Source organism: Vipera berus, assembly GCF_964194415.1.
Source record: "Vipera berus genome assembly, chromosome: 3".
Lineage (NCBI taxonomy): Eukaryota > Metazoa > Chordata > Lepidosauria > Squamata > Viperidae > Vipera > Vipera berus.
In genome coordinates, this window is record NC_138204.1 from 8,008,844 (window position 1) to 8,029,765 (window position 20,922).

Here is a 20,922-nt window from a genome sequence, read left to right on the forward strand (position 1 = left end):
AAGCTTGAGATAAGATAAGGAAATTGAAATACAGCAACCTTTAGCTTATGCCACCATCAATCACTAGATTTTTTCCATTGTGGGCAAATTGTCTTTAGTCTATCACAGGGGTCCCCAACCCCCAGTCCATGGACCAATACCGGGCTGCGGCATGCCAGCAAATGGTCCACAAAAACAAGCAAAGACCCATCCGCGGGATGCAGGCAGCACACAAAATCACACACCCTCTCCACGGAACCAGTCCCTGGTGCCCAAAAGGTTGGGGGCTTCTGGTCTATGGGACCCCAAAAAAATCAGAACAAGCACCGTTTTTGACTTAACACATTTTATTAAAAAGCTCACAAAGTGATGGAGTGAACCGCAGCTCACAACAGCTTATGCCTTTTAATAAAATATATTGTACAGGTAGTCTTTGATTTACAATCTTTCATTTAGTGACTGTTCGAAGTTACAACGGCTCTGGAAAAGTAACTTATGGCCATTTTTCACAGTCATATGACCATTGCAGCATTCCCACGGTCACGTGATCAAAATTCGGAGGCTTGGCAACCGACTCATATTTATGACGGTCGCAGTGTTCCCGGGGTCATGTTTGCGACCTTCTGTCAAGCAAAATCAATAGGGAAGGCAAATTCACTTAACAGGAGTGTTACTAACTTCACAAGTCCAGTGATTCACTTAACAACTGTGGGGGAAAAGGTGGTAAAATGGGGGGGGGGAAATATTTCACAAATGTCTCACTTAGCAACAGAAATGTTGGGCTCAGTTGTGGGTGTAAGTTGAGGACTGCCCGTATATTGAAAAAATGGTACCAGACACCTTCTGATTTGTTTTAGATCTCTCCAGAGGTTTCTGTACCATGCTTGATTCCATACATCCACCCAATATTCTGTAGTTTATACTGTAGATACGAGTATATGGAGCTTCTCAGTAATCCAGGCCATGGTTGTCCCAAAGGTGTGAATTGAAGAAGCTTCACGGATGAGAAGCGAAACGTCTTCAAGGGGAAAAAAAAGTCCAGTTGCCTATTGAAAAAGCACCATTGGTAGATGAAGGGTAATAAATTAGTTTAATTGGAAGTTCACATGTGGTCCTGGTCTTTCATGACTGACAGCTGTCTCCTAAGGTAGCTTCTAGAGTAGATGCCCTAACTAGTAAAGGAAACATGAATATACTTGTGCTAAATAAAACTCTAAAGCTTCCTCCTTCTGCTATGTATTCAAGATGGACAGTGATTAATATTTATATGTTACTTACATGTAAGGGTGTATACATATACATATGTTGTATATAGTATGTTTAAATGTGTGTTATGTATGTGTACACGTTGACAGCAAGCAACTGAATTTCATTTTTAATGTGTGCCATTGTGCCCACAGTAAAAAATGACAAGGTTATCTATCTGTCTATCTATGTATCTATCTATGTATCTATCTATCTATCTATCTATCTATCTATCTATCTATCTATCTATCTATCCATCCATCCATCCATCCATCCATCCATCCATCCATCCATCCATCAATCTATATTGTCCAACTACATGGAAAATTAAGAAGTAAAATATAATAGATATTCTATCTATCAATCTCTCTGTCTGTCTGTCTATCTATCTATCTATCTATCTATCTATCTATCTATCTATCTATCTATCTATCTATCTATCTATCTATCTATATCTGGGCTGTTGTTGCACATGTGACATCCTAGCCATTATGTGTCCAAGCAGACCATTGCTATCATTACAGTTAGCAGGAAATGTTCCACATGGCATAAGAACGATTAAGGTCGGTAACTTAGCATGATGTATGTGAAAATGAGCTTTTAGTAATGTAGAGAAGATCTAGTCTACATAGGATGGGGTGAGAGAATGGCCTTGGGAGACAGGAAGAGGACACGCAACCTTGGCTGCAAGTCTTTCTCCTGTCTTCAAGGTCATTCCCACACCCCACCCCACCTGGGCTACATCTTCTCTACATTACCAAAAAGCATCATGTAGATCAGTGGTCTTCAAACATGGCCCTTTTATGACTTGTGGACTTCACTTCCCAGAATTCCTCAGCCAGTGTGCCTGGCTGAGGAATTCTGGGAGGTGAAGTCCACAAATCATAAAAGGGCCAAGTTTGAAGAGCCCTGATGTAGATGTACTCAGTGTTGGTGAAGACTCTTGAGAGTCCCTCGGACAGCAAGGAGATCCAATCAGTTGATCCTAAAGGAAAACAACCCTGGCTGTTCTTTGGAAGGGCAGATGTTGAAGCTGAAGCTCAAATACTTTGGCTACCACTGAATGAGAAGAGAGGAGTCACTGGAGAAGACCCTGATGTTGGGAAAGATGGAAGTCAAAAGGAGAAGGGGACGGCAAAGGATGAGATGATTAGTTGAGTCAATGAACATGAATTTGGGCAAATTCCAGGAGACAGTGGAAGACAGAGGGACCTGGAATCTATGGTCTATGGGGTCAGGAAGAGTCAGACATGACTTAGTGATTGAGCAACAACAACAAAGATGTACTCAAAGAAGAAGGAACAATTCACCAATGAACGATATTAGAAGAAAAGGTTCATCCACAACCCATCTTAGAAGAGAATCTAAAGTATCTCTAGCTTATATGGTGATTGCCTGCAAGAGGGATTCGTAATTCCTGTTTCTCTTTGTTTTCCAGCTGGTGGGATTCGTGTACGCCTGTTACGTTGTCAGTGTTTTTACAGAAGAAGAAGACAGTTGTGAGTATTTGCCGTCAGAGATTGCCGTCAGTGTCTATTGATTAAATGGCTTTCTTTTCAATGCTTAGTGGACTGAAGCTGAAGATGTTGGCACACGAGAACAGATATTGTTACCAATGGGGAACAAATAGGTTCAACTGACATTTCAAGGCAATGTTATGTGTTCAGGTTGTTGTTTTTTTAAAAAAAAAATAATGAACTGAAACGAAAGGACGATGCCTTTATAATCAAGTTGTTCTCCCTGTCTATGGAGATTCTCAGCCATCCAGATTACGGTTGTCCCAAGGATGCTTTTTCAAAGGGCAACTGGACTAATGGCCAGATGACTGCAAGGAGTAGAAGTCCTTCCATCCTCCACCATTCAGTCAGAACTGAAGAAGCTTCTTGGATGAGAAGCAACGTGTCTTCAAGGAAAAATAAAGTCCAGTTGCCTTTTGAAAAAGCACCGTTGGGACAAGTTGTTCTCCAGTGAAAATGTTCACAGAAAGGCAGCCTTTGGGGAAATAATCCACAAAACACATTGTACTGGGGAAAACTATTTGCAGAAAATGTGGTTGTTTAGCACAGCGTTTTCCAACCTTAGGAACTTGAAGATGCGTGGACTTCAACTCCCAGAATTCCCCAGCCAGCATAGCTGGCTGGGGAATTCTGGGAGTTGAAGTCCACGCATCTTCAAGTTCCTAAGGTTGGAAAACGCTGGTTTAGCAGAATGGCCTTTAGATGTCAGCTGCTGGGTCATTTTTTTTAAGTCTTCAGGACACCTTATCATATAGGTAAACAAAGCAAAAAGAAAATAATGAAAGAGGACAGGAAGAAATCAGGATAAAGTTCAAGCTTTTCTTCCCTCTTTTTCACAAAAACTCTTCAAAGAATTCCCTGATATTACGCAGATGTGCAAGTGACCATCGCACACTGTTTTTAACATGAACATTAACAGTCAAGTTTGGATTTAACCTACCTATAATGTAGCTCCCTCCCTCCTTCCTTCCTTCCTTCCTTCCTTCCTTCCTTCCTTCCTTCCTTCCTTCCTTCCTTCCTTCCTTCCTTCCTTCCTTCCTTCCTTGGTAGAGGAATTGTAGGAGACTGCATATGGAGGAAGAATACTAATGCCTCCTTAAGTAACACCAGCTGCCTGCAATTAGTGCAGGTTCGCATCCCACCAGGCTCAAGGTTGACTCAGCCTTCCATCCTTCAGAGCTAGGTAAAATGAGGACCCAGATTGTTGGGGGCAATTAAGCTGACTTTGTAATAATGCCGCTTGGGGTGTGTGTGAAAGCCCTAATAAGGAGGCATATACATAGAATGAAGGCTACTGCTAAGTTTGTAAGCCGCCCTGAGTCTTCAGAGAAGGGCGGGATATAAATGGAATTTTTTAAAAAAAGTAGAGCAATCCAATGATGCATCAAAGAACAATCTGTCAGAAGATATCAGGAAAATAATAAAAAGGAAAGAGGAAAGAAGAAAGGAAGATGGGAGAAAGGGATGGAGAGGGGAGAGGGAAGGAGGAAAAAAGGAAGGAAGGAAGGAAGGAAGGAAGGAAGGAAGGAAGGAAGGAAGGAAGGAAGGAAGGAAGGAAGGAAGGAAGATGAAAGGCAGGGAGAGAGGGAAGGAGGAATGGAGAGAGGGAGAAAAGGAAGGAAGGAAGGAAGGAAGGAAGGAAGGAAGGAAGGATGGAAGGCAGGGAGAGAGGGAAGGAGGAAGGAAGGGAGGGAGAAAAGGGAGGAAGGGAGGAAGGAAGATGGGGAGGGAGGGAAGGAGGGAGGAAGGAAGATGGAAGGAGCGAGGGAGGGAGGGAGGAAGGAAGGAAGGAAGGGAGGTAGGAAGGAAGGATGGAAGGCAGGGAGAGAGGGAAGGAGGAAGGAAGGGAGGGAGAAAAGGGAGGAAAGGAGGAAGGAAGATGGGGAGGGAGGGAAGGAGGGAGGAAGGAAGATGGAAGGAGCGAGGGAGGGAGGAAGGAAGGAAGGAAGGGAGGGAGGAAGGAAGGAAGGAAGGAAGGAAGGAAGGAAGGATGGAAGGCAGGGAGAGAGGGAAGGAGGAAGGAAGGGAGGGAGAAAAGGGAGGAAGGGAGGAAGGAAGATGGGGAGGGAGGGAAGGAGGGAGGAAGGAAGATGGAAGGAGCGAGGGAGGGAGGAAGGAAGGAAGGAAGGGAGGGAGGAAGGAAGGAAGGAAGGAAGGAAGGATGGAAGGCAGGGGGAGAGGGAAGGAGGAAGGAAGGGAGGGAGAAAAGGGAGGAAGGGAGGAAGGAAGATGGGGAGGGAGGGAAGGAGGGAGGAAGGAAGATGGAAGGAGCGAGGGAGGGAGGGAGGGAGGGAGGAAGGAAGGAAGGAAGGAAGGAAGGAAGGAAGGAAGGAAGGAAGGGAGGGAGGGAGGAAGGAAGGTCAGCCAACTTGAAATCTTGGTTTTGATTTTTTACATCAGAGTTTAGAATTGCTCTCTGGGCTTGGAAAAAAATACTTTGAACCTGGGTCACTTTCTCAGAGACTCTGGAATTGCTGCTTAAAAATATATTGGCTGGCTGAGGAGATAATGGTATTAGATCACTAATCTTCCCCTAAACAATGCATTAACTTCAATTGCTCGGTGGGTTTATTTTCTTCCAGTAGATCAGCGAATGAAAATTATAAAACTAGGATTAGGGTTTAGTATGTCAATTGCCTTTCAGAATTGCCTAAAAATGTGTTCTTTATTGATCCAAACCGCAGTAGAGCTGACCTCTGGTTTTCTAGGGCTTTCAATTAATTGCTTGCATTGTTGTCACCCTCTTTTCTTGAGCCAAGATAAATAATGGTAACCAGAAACTCTGAAAGCAAATTGCATTGCCTTTCATGTGCCTAAAATGATTTATCGGCCAGTTGGAGACAAGTACCGTTTCTGAAAAGAGATGTCTCAACTTATGAAGACATTAGCGTTTGGACCTGCGGAGGCAAATACTTTTGAAAAACTTTCTTTTTCTTTTCTTTTCTTTTCTTTTTGTAATTTAAAGCATCCCCAGGGTCACATGAGCAAAATTTAGATATTTAGCAACTGGTTCATACTTATGACGGTTGCGGTGTCCCGAGGTTACGTGATCCCCTTTTGCGACCTTCTGAGAAGCAAAGTCTTTGGGGGGGAGGGGAGCCAGATTCACTTAACGACCGAGTGACTAGCTTAACAACTGCAGCGATTCACTTAGCAATTGTGGCAAGAAAGGTCGTAAAATGGGGGCAAAGCTCGCTTCACAAATGTCTCACTTAACGACCGAAACCTTGGGCTCAATTCTGGCCATAGGTTGAGGACCACCTATACAAAAAATAAACCTCTAGAAGGAGGCAAGAATGATTACACACTGTTAAAATTAGTGAAAAGTGTGTTGAAAAATTTAGAAGGCATATATTTTAATGTCAATTTCTATAATCATACATTTTTATACAGATGGCTGCTTGCAAAAAATATTTTTCCATGGGAATGTCGCTTCGTACATTAATTTTGCAAAGATATGCAGGTAATCCTCTACTTGCAACCATTCGTTTAACAGCGGTTGGAAGTTAGAACAGCACTAAAAAAAATGACTTACAACCAGCCCTCGCACTACAACCATCGCAGCATCCCACAGTCCCATGAGAGTTGTGTGCTTGGCAACTGGCCTGTATTTACCACAGGCAACATCCCAAGGCCACACAATCCCCATTGGCGACTTTCCCAGTTGGCTTCCAAAGTCAATGGGGGAATTCGATTCGCTTAACAATGGGAACTCAACAACTGGAGATGTTTCCTTACCAGCTATGTGGCATCATCAATGCCAGGGACTTACTGACTGTTTGCATAAAGACTACGGATAGTCCTCGGCTTACATCCATTCATTTAGTGAAGGCCGAAAAAAGTGACTGAAGGCCATTTTTCACACTTACAACCATTGCATCCCCAAGGTCATGTGGTCAAAATTCAGATGCTTGGCAACTGCTTCACATCTGTGACGTCTGCAGCGTCCCCGGGGGTCATGTGATCCTCTTTGACACCTTTCTGATGAGCAAAGTCCACGGGGAAGCCAGACTCACTTAACAACCGAGTTACTAACTTTACAACTGCAGTGATTCACTTAACAACTGTGACAAGAAAGGTCGCAAAATGGAACGAAACTCACTTAACAACCGTCTCACCTGGCAACAAAAATTTCGGGCTAAATGGTGGTGGCAGATCGAGGATTACCATCCACCCTCATGAACATTTAGAAGGGATCCTGAGGGCAATTTGAGATTTACCCAGCACCATACTCGTTTGTTGGCTGTCCTTCTCCAAGTTAACCAATAGAGCCAGGAGGCAAATTTAAGCAGGTTTTCTTCTGTTCTCATCTCTTTGTCTGTCGACTCCTCTCTTGTCCACTTGCTCATTTAACACACGGGACGGCATTTTGGAAGGCCAGCGGCATGGGTCAGGAAGCAGAGTTGGCAAGAGAAGAAGGCATCCATGTTGGAGGGGGGGGGGAAATATCTGTATTTCTCAATAACTTCAAACAGAAAGCAATGATGCAGTGGTGATTTATCAAGAAACCCACAGCTAATTTCAAGCCGTTTCCTCTGCTGTCATCTTGCAAGGTGCCAAGTCCCCAGTGCCAAGCCCGGTAATTAATACTTAAAAGCCACCGATATTTCAGTCTCGGAATGACATGGATTTCCGTTGACCAGAACTAATTGGTGGTGCTTGTTTTCCCTGCAATTCTTTGAAATTGTTCCTTTGACATGAATCGGGAGAGACAAGAGAGGCACCCTGTGAGGTGATGTCAACCCCACGAGATGGGCCGACACCAGGAAATCAACTCCACAAGGAGACTACTTTTATTGAGATGGGCTGTTAACAGTATCTTATGAATAGAATAGAATAGAAATAGAGAATAGAATAGAATAGAATAGAATAGAATAGAATAGAATAGAATAGAATAGAATAGAATTACAGAATAGAATAGAATAGGAATTACAGAATAGAATAGAAATAGAGAATAGAATAGAACAGAATAGAATTACAGAATAGGATAGAATAGAATAGAATAGAATAGAATAGAATAGAATAGAATAGAATAGAATAGAATAGAATAGAATAGAATAGAATAGAATAGAATAGAATAGAATAGAATAGAATAGAATAGAATCTGGAAGGGACCTTGGAGGTCTTCTAGTCCAACCCCCTGCTCGAGCAGGAGAACCTGTACCATCTCAGACAATGACTGTCCAGTCTCTTCTTAAAAATCTCCAGTGATGGAGCGCCCATGATTTCTGGAAGCAAAGCTGTTCCACTAGTTAATTATCCTCACTGTCAGGAAGTTTCTCCTTAATTCCAGGTTGCTTCTCTCTTTGATCAGTTTCCAACCATTGTTTCTCGTCCTGCCCTCTGGTGCTTTGGTGAATAACATGACCCCCCTCTTTCTTGTGGCAGCGCCTCAAATACTGGAATACTGCTATCATCTCTTTCCTATTTCTTCTTTTCTTTAAACTAGCCAAACCCAAGTCCTGTAGCCGTTCTTCATATGTTTTAGTCTCCAGGCCTTTGATGAGTCTAAACCCTCTGGAGAAAAAGTAGCATAATAGGTGGTAAATGTCTATGGAGATTCTCAGTCATCCGGGCGATGGTTGTCCCAAAGGTGCTTTTTTCAAAAGGCAGCTGGATTTTCTTTGTTTTTCCTTGAAGACGTTTTGCTTCTCATCCAAGAAGCTTCTTCAAACAAGCTACCTTTTGTAAAAGCTCCTTTGGGTCTAATAGGTGGTAGTAATTCTGTATTCCCAAAATGCATAACTTGATTGGAACAATAATAATTTCAACAACATAGGTCAGGGGGAGGCCATCTTGCCTCTTTTTTGACTCGTGGACTTCAACTCCCAGAATTCCTGAGCCAGCATGGCTCAGCTTGGAAACCTCTCCCTTTCCCCTCAGCACAGCTGGCTCAGGAATTCTGGGAGTTGAAGTCCACGAATCCTAAAAGAGCCAAGGTTTCCTACTCCTGATATAGGTCATCTCTAACTTGCAACCATTTGTTCAGTGAATGTTTGAAGATATAATGGCACCGAAAAAAGTGACTTATGACCGGTTCTCGCACTTAACGACCGTCATAGCATCCCCAGAGTCACATGATCAAAATATGGGTGCTTTGGCCCCTGGCATATATATTTATAACAGTTGCAATATCCCAGGGTCAAGGGATCACTGTTTGTGACTTTCCCAACCAGATTCCAACAAGCAAAGTGAATGAAGGTCACCAGATTTGCCTAATGACTGAGGGATTCGCTTAACGGTGATTCCCTTAACAAACAAATGTGGTAAAAGGGGTCATAAAATTGGGTGTGACTCACTTGGGCAACAGAAATTCTGGTCCCAGCTGACAAAATAGTCCCCATTGATTTCTTAAAATGAAAAACAGCATCTGAGGATTTTCCAACCAATTGGAAATCCCAAATCCCTCCCTGCTTTTTCTGGAGGCAACTGGACTTTCTTGTTTTTCTTTGAAGACATTTCGCTTCTCATCCAAGAAGCTTCTCCAGATCTTGACTGGATGATGGGGAATAGAAGTATTTGTACTCCTTGCAGACAGCTGGTCATTTGCATCCTTTTAGAGGGTCGTTGAGGCCACCTAGAAGTTCTTTTGTGTCTCCATGGTCACCTGAGTGGTGCAAATGGGTGTGGAGCCTTCTTGGAACTGCTGAAAAGGACCATGTTTTGGCCTGGAGATAGATGATGTCATATCCCTCCCCCTCTGTTGAAAGAGGGCTGTTCAATTTTGACCTAGATGGCCTCTTTGAGCCCTCTTTCAAACCAGCGGTCCTCTCTGTCCAAAATGTGGACTTTTCTGTCTTCAAAAGAATGTCTTTTTTTCTTTTAAATGCGGATGGACTGCTGAATCTTGCCCTAATGTGTTTGTTCTCCTATGTTGTGCCATGAGTTTATGAAATGGTTGTTTTGTTTCCCCTTGCTGTCTGCAAGGAGCATAAATCCTTCCATTCCCCACCATCCAGTCAGAGCTGAAGAAGCTTCTTGGATGGGAAGCGAAGAAGAACAAAGAAAAAGAAGAAGATACAGTTGCCTCATGAAAAAGCATCTTGGGGACAATTATCACCTGGATGACTGAGAATCTCCATAGACAAATGAATTGGATAAAGAGCAGGACAAGAAGCAACAGATGGAAACTAATCAACGAGAGAACAACCTAGAACTAAAGAGGAATGTCCTGACAGTGAGAACAATTAATCAGTGGAACAACCTGCCTCCAGAACACTGGACGGATCATCAGATCGTACCCATCCATACATGACTAGCAGTTACCAAAGTCCCACAGAACTCCAGCATTCAATTGGACATTTGGACATGTAAATTGTACATTTACAGAGCAGTGTTCCAGTATCTCAGGGGCTGCCCCAAAGAAGAGGGAGTCAAGCTATTCTCCAAAGCCCCTGAAGGCAGGACAAGAAGCAACGGATGGAAACTAGACAAGGAGAGAAGCAACCTAGAACTAAGGAGAAATTTCCTGACAGTGAGAACAATTAACCAGTGGAACAACCTGCCTCCAGAAGCGGTGAATGCTCCAACACTGGAAGTTTTTAAGAAGAGACTGGACAGCCATTTGTCTGAAATGGTATAGGGTCTCCTGTCTGAGAAGAGGGTTGGACTAGAAGACCTCCAAGGTCCCTTCCATTCCTTTCACTCTGTTAGTTAAACAGGTTGAGTAGCATCCTATGGCTGAAGCCTGTATCTGCAGTGTTTCATTTTATAGAAGCAGATACTGTTCGCTTGTAAACAATCTGGGAAAACTCCTAGCACTGTCGTGTTCTAATTTTAAAAAAATGTAGAGCCATTAAGCATGTGTTTAATTCACCTGCTGAAATCAACGGGGCATTTTGCATGCTTAGATGATGAGTTTATGCCTTTTTATTTTGCACCTTTGTTTTCATTTTCTTTTTTTGTGTTACGCTCATGTCTTTGCATCCTCTTACGTCCCGTCCTCCTCACCTTCCTCTCGTTATGTTTCAGTTGTTCCATTGTTATTGCTTGTGTTGTGGATTTTTTTTTCTTTCAGTTGATTTCATTGGTGGATTTGACCCATTCCCTCTCTACCATGTTAACGAAAAGCCTTCCAATCTTTTGTTCAAGCAGACCTATCTGTAAGTATGCTGTAGCGAGGCTCCGATGCACTTTTCTTGGTGATTCTTGAAATAAATCAAGGAATTTTATTAGAGGTGACTACAGGATGTGATTTTTAAAAAATGCCAAAATGGCTTCCACAATGGTACAATCCAAATTCCCCAAAGATACACTGCCCACAGAAAATGGGTGGAGCTTGGATCTGTCTAGTTGTTTGTCTTTCTATATGTGTCTGTCTATATCTGCCTCTCTTTCTATATGTGCCTATCTATCTCTATCTCTATCTCTTTCTTTCTATCTATCTATCTATCTATCTATCTATCTATCTATCTATCTATCTATCTATCTATCTATCCATCCACCCACCCAATTACTCACCCACCCATCTATCTATCTATCTATCTATCTATCTATCTATCTATCTATCTATCTATCTATCTATCTATCTATCTATCTATCTATCTATCTATCATCTATCTATCTATCTATCTATCTATCTATCTATCTATCTATCTATCTATCTATCTATCTATCCATCCATCCATCCACCCACCCACCCACCCACCCACCCACCCACCCACCTATCTATCTATCTATCTATCTATCTATCTATCTATCTATCTATCTATCTATCTATCTATCTATCTATCTATCTATCATCCATCTATCACATTTTTAATGGGTAGAGCTTGGACTGACTCTTGTGGCTGCCATCTTGGCCCAAGGCCACCTCTGAATGTTATGATCATAAAGATTCCCTAGCTGATTTTGTTGGTTTTGCCAATTTTTCTGACCTTGAAAATCCTGCACAGACCAAGAAATTGGATTAGATTTTTTTCCCCCGATCTGTGAGTCTAACCATTCACCTGTTATTGTGCCTGAGAAAAAGCTTGCAGATTCATTTTAATTTTGCCTTACCAACATCAAAGTAGCTAAGGGAAACATTGGTAGGTTTCATAGATTCTCTCACCCGCTCAAATGAAAGTTAATAAATAAATAAAAATCAGTAAATCATGGTCATGGATGCACTGTAAGAATGTGATAAGTGAGATGCATAATGGGTAAAAGATATAGAGTCAGTTTGGTGTAGGGGTGAATGTGCTGGTCTAAAAACCAGGAGACGGTGAGTTCTAGTCCTGCCTTAGGCATGAAAGTCAGCTGGGTGACTTTGGACCAATCACCAGGAGATGGTGAGTTCTAGTCCTCCGTAGACATGAGAGCTGGTCAGATGACTTTGGACAAATCAGCAGGAGACAGTGAATTCTAGTCCTGCCTTAGCTGTTAAAGTCAGATGTTGGGCCCACTCACTCATTCTCAGCCCAGCCTGCTTCACAGGGTTCTTGTGGGGAAAAGAGGAGGGGGAAGTAATTTATAAAGTAATAAAGGCAGGATAAAGATATAATAAATAAAAATAAAAATACATCTAGAATACTGAAAAAAAGAAAAAAAATAGGCAAAAGCATGATTCATAATGCTGCTTGTTCTCTTTGCAATACAGTATAAGAAGGGAGAAATCACCATCCAAATTTTTAGGTAAAGGTGAAGGTAAAGGTTCCCCCGCACATGCATGCTAGTCGTTTCCAACTCTAGGGGGTCGGTGCTCATCTCCGTTTCAAAGCCGAAGAGCCAGCGCTTGTCCGAGGACGTCTCCGTGGTCATGTGGCCGGCATGACTAGACGCCAAAGGCACACGGAACACTGTTACCTTCCCACCGTAGTGGTCCGTATTTTTCTACTTGTCTTTTTATGTGCTTTTGAACTGCTAGGTTGGCAGAAGCTGGGACGAGTAACAGGCGCTCACTCTGCTACGCGGCACTCGGGATTCGACCCGCCAAACTGCCGACCTTCTGATCGACAAGCTCAGCGTCCTAACCCACTGAGCCACCACGTCCTTTTCCAAATTTTTAGGGACCCTATTAATACTGCTGGGGTAATTTATTAATCTAATGAATAAAGAAATAAGGGAGAATGCTGGATATTGCTGTAACCCAGCGCTGCCCCAGCCCCCTCCCGGTTCTGAATTAGCTGGGTGGAATGCAAAGCCAGTCAGCCTTTTGGCACTTGAACTACATTCCTGTTGCATTCCCTGAGCCCTGCACTTAATGCAGGAGAGAATGAACAGGGTGAGCTAATTTGACAGAGCTTAAGCAGTGTGGGATTTGGAGAAAGAAGAAAGGAAAGGAAGGGGAGGGGAGGGAGGGAGGAAGGAAAGGAAGGAAAGCAGGAAGGAAGGAAAGAAGGAAGGAAGGAAAGTGGGTGGGAAGGAAGGGAGGAAGGGAGATCTAGTGCAGGGTTCCCCAAGCTGGTGAACATTGGTTTATCCTAGTGGGAGGTGTGGCGGGGGGTGGGGTGGGGTGGGGAAGGAGATAAATACTCTTTTGAGTTTCAGGATTGAATACCTTCCAAATTGCTCCTCGTTTGGATGGATGCAGCCGGAGATTAAACATTGATTTCTCATGCGGTGGGTTTTTGCAAAGTGGGGACACACAATGCCTCTGTGGAGCAATGGCAAAGCTGCTTGATTTACTAATCCAGAGGAAAGAAGCCTTGAGGACCCGGGGGATGGGGTGGGTGGGGGGGGAAGGAAGGTGCCTGATCATTTTGCAAGAAAGAAAGCATAAAAAATATTGGTGATGAATAATCCCTGCCACCCAGAGTAATGCTTACATCCTGGAAACATATGAGTCCTGAGGACAGCGGTAAAAGCACCCTGTGAAAATGCCCTCCCTAGGTAGCATCGCTCACTAGCGCAACCAAGAGTGTCGAGCATTATAAGTAGCAGCGGGTTTGACACTGAGTGATTTCCTTCTGTGGGCAACAGAAAGTAGAGCATTTAGCAGGTGGACTCCCGGTTTGCACAACCTGCCCTGGGAAACCAGAGGGATTCTGCACTCTGCAAACTGACCAGCCGTCAGTTTGCAATGAGTGTGGTTTTCTCTCTTCTAATGCTTGTGGGTTTCTGGTGAATAAACCCCTTTGCATGCATCATAATTCATTTAGTATAGTAGAATTCTTTCTAGCATGTCTAACGGCCTCCGAAGGGATGCTGCAAAATGAAGAGAGTGGAAGAAGAAGAAGAAAGGCACCTGAAGGCAGGACAAGAAGCAACGGATGGAAATTAATCGAGGAGAGAAGCAACCTAGAACTAAGGAGAAACTTCCTGACAGTGAGAACAATTAACCAGTGGAACCACCTGCCTCCAGAAGCTGTGAATGCTCCAACACTGGAAGTTTTTAAGAAGAGACTGGGCAGCCATTTGCCTGAAATGGTATAGGGTTTGCTGCCTGAGCAGGGGGTTGGACTAGATGACCTCCAAGGTCTCCTCCAACTATTATTATTATTGTTGTTGTTGTTGTTATTATCATCATCATCATTATTATCATCATCACTTATCCTGGGTGAATCTTTGGATTTTCAAAAGGAAGTGAATTCATGGTTGCAAAACTTTGGCCCTCTAGGCCTGATAGCTGTTGCCTGGAATAATCAAGTGACTAGTCCTTAAGATTGCGAAAGACATGCAGCCTACTTGAGAAATTCTCAGCAGAGAAGTTGAGCAGAATTTCCAGGGACGAGGAAGTTGCCAAGCTGCCCAAAAGCTTCCCTGCTCACTCAAGTCAAATACCCCTGCAAAGAGGCAGGAATGTGAGTTGATTTGCTTAACTTACAGATTTCAGTGTCCTGCCTGGAGCTTTTTAATAATAATAATAATAATAATAATAATAAGAATAAGAATAAGAATAAGAATAAGAATAATAATAATAATAATAATAATAATAATAATAATAATAATAAGAAGAAGAAGAAGAAGAAGAAGAAGAAGAAGAAGAAGAAGAAGAAGAAGAGGGGTTGGAAGGGACCTTGGAGGTCATCTAGTCCAACCCCCTGCTCAGGCAGGAGACCCTATACCAGGGGTAGGCAACGAGTCATAAAAGAGCCAAGGTTGCCTACCCCTGCCCTATACCATTTCAGACAAATGGCTGTCCAGTCTCTTCTTAAAAACTAGGCATAGTCTCCAAGTCCTGCCAACGTAAAAATTTGAAAGCATGCAAATGCAAGTAGGTAAATAGGTACCACTGTGGTGGGAAGGTAACAGCGCTCTGTGATGTCATGCTGGTCACATGGCCGTGGAAATGACTTTGGGACAGTGCTGGCTGGCTCAATGGCCTTGAAATGGAGATGAGCAGTGCCCCCTAGAGTCAGCAACAACTCGCAGAGTAGAATCTGCAGAGACCTTTTTATCTTCTTTATAGCAGTGGTGGCAAACCTTTTAGAGACCGAGTGCCCAAACTGCAAACCAAAACCCACTTATTTATCGCAAAGTGCCAGGGCTGCATCAGCATTGTGGTGCACCCGGGGAGGGAGGGGGGTTGGGGGGGCGTGGCCCACTGGGTGGGTGTGGCTGCAGTGGTCACAGTAGACTGGGTGAGCGTGGCCGGGGCCAGGGCGGCAGGGGCCAGTCCCTCGCCATCTCCGGGGCATCCCTGGGGGGGCCCAATGCCGCTTGCTTGCTCACTTCCTGCCCTGTCGCTTCCAAACGCCACATGCTCGCTACGCTGGAGAACTCTGCTGAGGCAACGGCGTGTGTGCTGACAGAGAGGGCTCTGAGTGCCGCCTCTGGCACGCGTGCCATAGGTTTGCCACCACTGTCTTATAGTATCCAAGGCTTCACTCGCAGGATTTAATTGCGGCCCTATCTAGACCGGGATGCCCTGTGTACGGTCACTCATGCGCTCGTGACCTCTCGTCTTGACTATTGCAATGCTCTCTACATGGGGCTTCCCTTGAAGACCACTCGGAGGCTCCAACTGGTACAGAATGCGGCCGCGAGAGTTGTCTTGGGAGTTTCCCGGTACTCCCATGTTACACCTTTGCTCCGCAAGCTGCATTGGTTACCAGTTGTCTTCCGGGTGAGGTTCAAGGTCTTAGTGATGGTTTTTAAGTCCTTACATGGCATGGGTCCGGAATACCTCGGGGACCACCTGCTGCCGGCATCGACTCCCCTCCGCCCTGTGCGTTCCCACAGAGAGGGCCTCCTCAGGGTGCCTCCGGTCAGAGAATGCCGGCTGGTGGCCCCCAGGGGGAGGGCCTTCTCTGTGGGCGCCCCGGCTCTGTGGAATCAACTGCCGGTTGAGCTCCGGATGGCACCGGATCTCCGCTCCTTCCGGCGCGGGTTAAAGACCCATTTATTCGATCAAGCTGGCCTGGCCTGATGGGGAGTTAACTTAGGGTTTTAATATTTGTATATTCTTACTGTTTTATTTTGGGCAATAATTTAATTCTTTTTTAACTTTTGTACTTTTGTATTTTTATTATATGCCCTGTTCACCGCCCTGAGTCCTTCGGGAGAAGGGCGGTATAAAAATTTAATAAACTTAAACTTAAACTTAATGGTATGTGAGAATGACCTTGGGAGAGGGGAAGAAAATGTTGCAGACTCAGCAACAGGCAGAGAAGAGGCAGCTTAGCAATGGAGGAGTAGCAAATGCCTCAGAAGGGATCTTCCATAGTTTTTATTATTATTATTATTATTATTATTATTATTATTATTATTATTATTATTATTATTATTATTATTATTATTATTATAAAGGTGATGGGAAGGGAGAGAGATTTGGGTTATGTCTACTTTAATTGAAAAGAAGGACGAGGGGCGAGATGATAGCTGTGTTCCAATATTTGAGGGGCTGCCACCAAGAAGAGGGAGTCAAAGCTATTCTCCGAAGCGCCTGAAGGCAGGACAAGAAGCAACGGATGGAAAGTAACCAAGGAGAGAAGCAACCTGGAACTAAGAAGGAATTTTCTGAATGTGAGAATGATTAATCAGTGGAAGAAGTTGCTTTCAGAAGCAAATTTGTGAGTGCGCCAACACTGGAGGCTTTTTTTTAAAAAAAGAAACTGGACAGCCATTTGTCTGAAAGGGTCTAGGGTTTCCTGCCTGAGCAGGAGGTTAGACTAGATGACCTCCAAGGTCCCTTCCAACTCTGTTATCCTGTTACAGATGCTTTGAGAGTCTGCAAGATTCTGTTCAGGTAACACCGCAATAAATTTAGACTTGGGTACGTCTGGATTTCGAGTGCTTTTTATCCGGGCTGCCTCAGAAGACCGGCAGCAGCCTTGCAAGTCTGAAAGTGCATATCTCCCCCCTCCCCTTCTCACCTTTACAGACCAAGGCACTGGGGAGGGTCCCAACTGAGACACTTGCCAGGCTCCCCTTCCTTCTGCAGGCCCAGCTGCCGCTTGTCTGACGTTGTCTTGTCTGCAGCTCTTCCCCCTGTCTCCCAAAATCGTCCTCCCATATCTTTCCACATTGTCCTTGGTTAGAAACGTCCAGGCTGTTATGTCATGGGCTCGGGGGTGAGCAGGAATGAATACAGACAGTTGTTCATAAAGCAACACATCCTTTATTGGTTATGACAGAGCTTAACCTGGGCCGTGCCCAGCCACTACACACACACATATATATACAGGGCTTTTTTTTGTCATAAAACGCTCAGAACAGAGTTCCGGCACCTTTTTTGGATAGAACCTTATAGGGTAGGCAAGGCAGGTTGTATAACATGTGTGAGTTCCGGCACCTTTTTCTTTTACTAAAAAAGCCGCCAAAGGTAGATCACTTGCAAGGCTGGAGACAGCCTGTCTAGGTTTCAAGGGAGCTGTTGGCTCACGTGGTATGGTACCACAAGCTCAGTACATAACACAGGCGATTATTGATGTTGCATGAACATTTCTGGAATGGTGGCAAAGCGTCCAGGTGGCTGGCTGGCTCTAACTCTGGGCACTTCTCTGTCTGGCACTTCCATCTAAACATTTTGTGTTCACATTTTTCCTAGGCCTGCGTAAGTGACAAGGATCCAGCGACCCGGACCGGTGGGAAACATCCATCCCGCAATTGAAATGCCAAATGTTCAGCTGGGTGCTGGAGGCAGCCGGGGAATGGGAGATGCCTTCCACTTTAAAGAGCACGCCTCCACGGGATCATTGTCCCCTGCTTGGTGCTTCAGGCTTGCTGGCATCTGCTCAGACAATGCCTCATTAGTGGATTTTGTTAGGTTTTGTTATGAATGAATATTTCCTTCTTTCTCTCTCCTCCCTGCCCTTGCCCTATCTTCACTCCATTGGGACTATGAAGAGAGCATTTGGGGAAATACATATTTGACGCTTTTCTTCTGTACGCAAACGAACTCCGTCGCCTCTGGATATTCCGAGGCATAAACTTGGTTATTATATCAGTGGACTAATTCTCACTCCCCTCCAATCCCCGTCTACCCTGAGCAATCTCAACTTTGTCGTTTCTATTAATGGACCAAGCTGTTGATTAAAATTACCTGTATCTCTGAGAATTCTTCTAAAGTGTTGTAGAAAACAGGATTTGGAACAGCCCGCTCCTTAAACTCCCCGCTTTGCTCTCTAACTATTCTTCACTTAGGACAATTAAAATGGCTTGGAAGCTTCAGCGGATTCTAGGCCAGCAAAACAAGGCAACGAAAGCCATAGACAAAGTGTCCGTTTTAGCTCCAAACCCATTGAGAAGGTCCCGACTTACTTGTCGTTTACTGCACTTTCATTTAAAAGAAATACGTCTCAGTTCAAAGGTTTCTTTCTCGAAAGGCAACTGGGCTTTCTTTGTTTCTCCTTGAAGATGTTTTAACTTCTCATCAAAGGAAGCTTCATCGGTTCTGGCAGGATGGTGGTGGTGGTGGGGAAATGGAAGGGTTTTATATTTCTTGGCAGTCGTCTGGTCATCGCTTGCTCACACTCTGAGGGTCATTCAGGCCACTTGGGGGTTGTGCCCTCAGGGTCACCTGAATCAGAGGTCAAGCGGGTGTGGAACCACCTTGGAACTGCTAAAAGAACTGTGTTGTGAACAGGAGATAAGTGGAGTCTTATCCCTCCCTCTCTGTTGAGAGAGGGCTGTTCGGTTTTAACGTAGTAAAAGTAAAGGTAAAGGTTCCCCCGCACATGCGTGCTAGTCATTTCCAACTCTAGGGGCCGGTGCTCATCTCCGTTTCAAAGCCGAAGAGCCAGCGCTTGTCCAAGGACGTCTCCGTGGTCATTTGGCCGGCATGACTAGACGCCAAAGGCGCACAGAACACTGTTACCTTCCCACCGTAGTGGTCCCTATTTTTCTACTTGCATTTTTACGTGCTTTCGAACTGCTAGGTTGGCAGAAGCTGGGATGAGTAACAGGCGCTCACTCTGTTACGCGGCACTCGGGATTCGACCCGCCAAACTGCCGACCATCTGATCGACAAGCTCAGCGTCCTAACCCACTGAGCCTATCCCTCTTCGAAACCAATGGCCCACATCCTGGATAGAGAGGACCATCGGTTGGAAGAAGGTGGACTTCAAGTCCTAGAATTCCCCCAGCTAGCCACCTCTCTTAAAGTTGCATGGCATAGCTTGGCTGAGGAATTCTGGGAGCTGAAGTCCAGCTACCTTAAAAGTTGCCAAGGTTGAGAAACACCGATCTAGGGGAAGAATGAAAGCCACGTACGTAGACCACAACGCTTCCTACCGTCTATTGCACGGGCTGCATCAGTGCTGAACTCACATCACCTCCACCTTGCAATTGGAGGTGTCAGAAACTGGACCTGGGACCTTTTGCAATTGGTGTCACAAAGCTGTGTGTGAGCTACCTGCAGGTATGCTAGCACTGGGAGGACAGGACTGCAGCCTTCCGCAGTGTGTATTGCAGTGAATCTTTTAAGGATGAAGGTGGAGGACAAGGAAGAAGGGAGAATGCCGAAGTGGCATATGTTTTTTTTTTAATGGCGGCATTAGTTGAGATCCCCATGAACTGAGATCGACTCTTTTATGTTTGCATGGACACAACTGTATACATTTTCTTGGCAATCATACTGAAGTGCGTTATTGATATATTTGTTCAGTTGTGTTCTATTGACTTCCTACTTGAACCTACAGCCCTGAGTGGTTTCCCACCCAACTCTTAACCTGGGATGGTACTATCCGACTGAGTCCCAAGAAAAACAGCTAGATGTTGCTGTTTATTGACATGCAATCTTCATTTTTACTAGCAACATATATCACTATCTAGGTTGTTGAACCTGTGGTCAGTTGTGCAGCCCCAGAGCGCTCCATGATACAATTCTGACTGTCCAGTTCTTCCGTGACCACAACCACATCATACATCTCTCCACAGCAGTGAACATTGTCAGATTCTATCCCCCTTTTCACCACCATATTTTTCCTCTTTTTTTTTTACTTCTACCAATCTAGGTATTTTCTCCTAATCTTATTGATATCTCCTTCTTCTATGTGCATAGATTAAAATGTTGACTATGTAAGTGACAGCAATAAGAGCCTGGCTAACACCCACTTATTGGATAACCAATAAGTTTGAATCTGCATTCTTTTATCTTTGGTTCTGCATCGTAAGACTGAAGAAGACCGCCCACATTTCAGACACTCATAAATTCCCTCCAATTTGCTGCAGGCTTCCAACTCAGGACCGAGCAGGTTTGACATTATGGGAGTCACAGCCGATCAAGATGGGGAAGCTATAATAATAAAATCTATATACTTGATTAAAGTCTCAGAGTCTCTCTATTGGATCCAGCCTTGAAAGCAATTTTAGATGGCTCGCTCAGACGACCTAACCACGTTGATTTGCGCAAGCATATAAAATTATTGTACTGTTTGACATGTAAGGTGATTGTCATTTTCTAAATTATATTAGATCGTTGTAGGGTTTTGTGGTTCATGGCAAACCTCTAAAGCAGGGGTCCTCAACCTTGGCAACTTTAAGACTTGTGGACTTCAACTCCCAGAATTCCTCAGCCAAGGCTGAGGACTCCTGGTCTAAAGCCTTTAAGGCTAGGTAATGCCCAATAACGTTCTTTATCTGACTTTCTTTGCCTCTTCTTCTATAACAAAATTAAACAAATGCATTGAAGTTACCTGTATACCAAGGTTGACTCAGCCTTCCATCCTTCCGAGGTAGGTAAAATGAGGACCCAGATTGTTGGGGGCAATAAGCTGACTTTGTAATAATGCCGCTTGGGGGTGCCCGAAAGCCCTAATAAGCAGGCATCTACATAGAATGAAGGCTATTGCTAAGCACATTGTGCTTAGATTGTAAG

General features: G+C 44.2%; 2 protein-coding genes across 2 annotated transcripts in view; one reads left to right on the forward strand and one right to left on the reverse strand.

Annotated features, from left to right (window-relative positions):
• The window catches only part of NKAIN4 (sodium/potassium transporting ATPase interacting 4), a 120,550-nt gene extending 109,630 nt beyond the window's left edge, over positions 1–10,920 (forward strand). The window contains exons 5-6 of the mRNA XM_081323850.1: positions 2,663–2,723; positions 10,759–10,920. Of these exons, the coding sequence (XP_081179976.1) occupies positions 2,663–2,723; positions 10,759–10,847 (150 nt within the window). The 3' untranslated portion in view covers positions 10,848–10,920. The remainder of the gene's footprint in view (positions 1–2,662; positions 2,724–10,758) is intronic.
• The window catches only part of COL20A1 (collagen type XX alpha 1 chain), a 532,145-nt gene that overhangs the window by 416,858 nt on the left and 94,365 nt on the right, over positions 1–20,922 (reverse strand). The gene's annotated exons all lie outside the window — the stretch shown is intronic.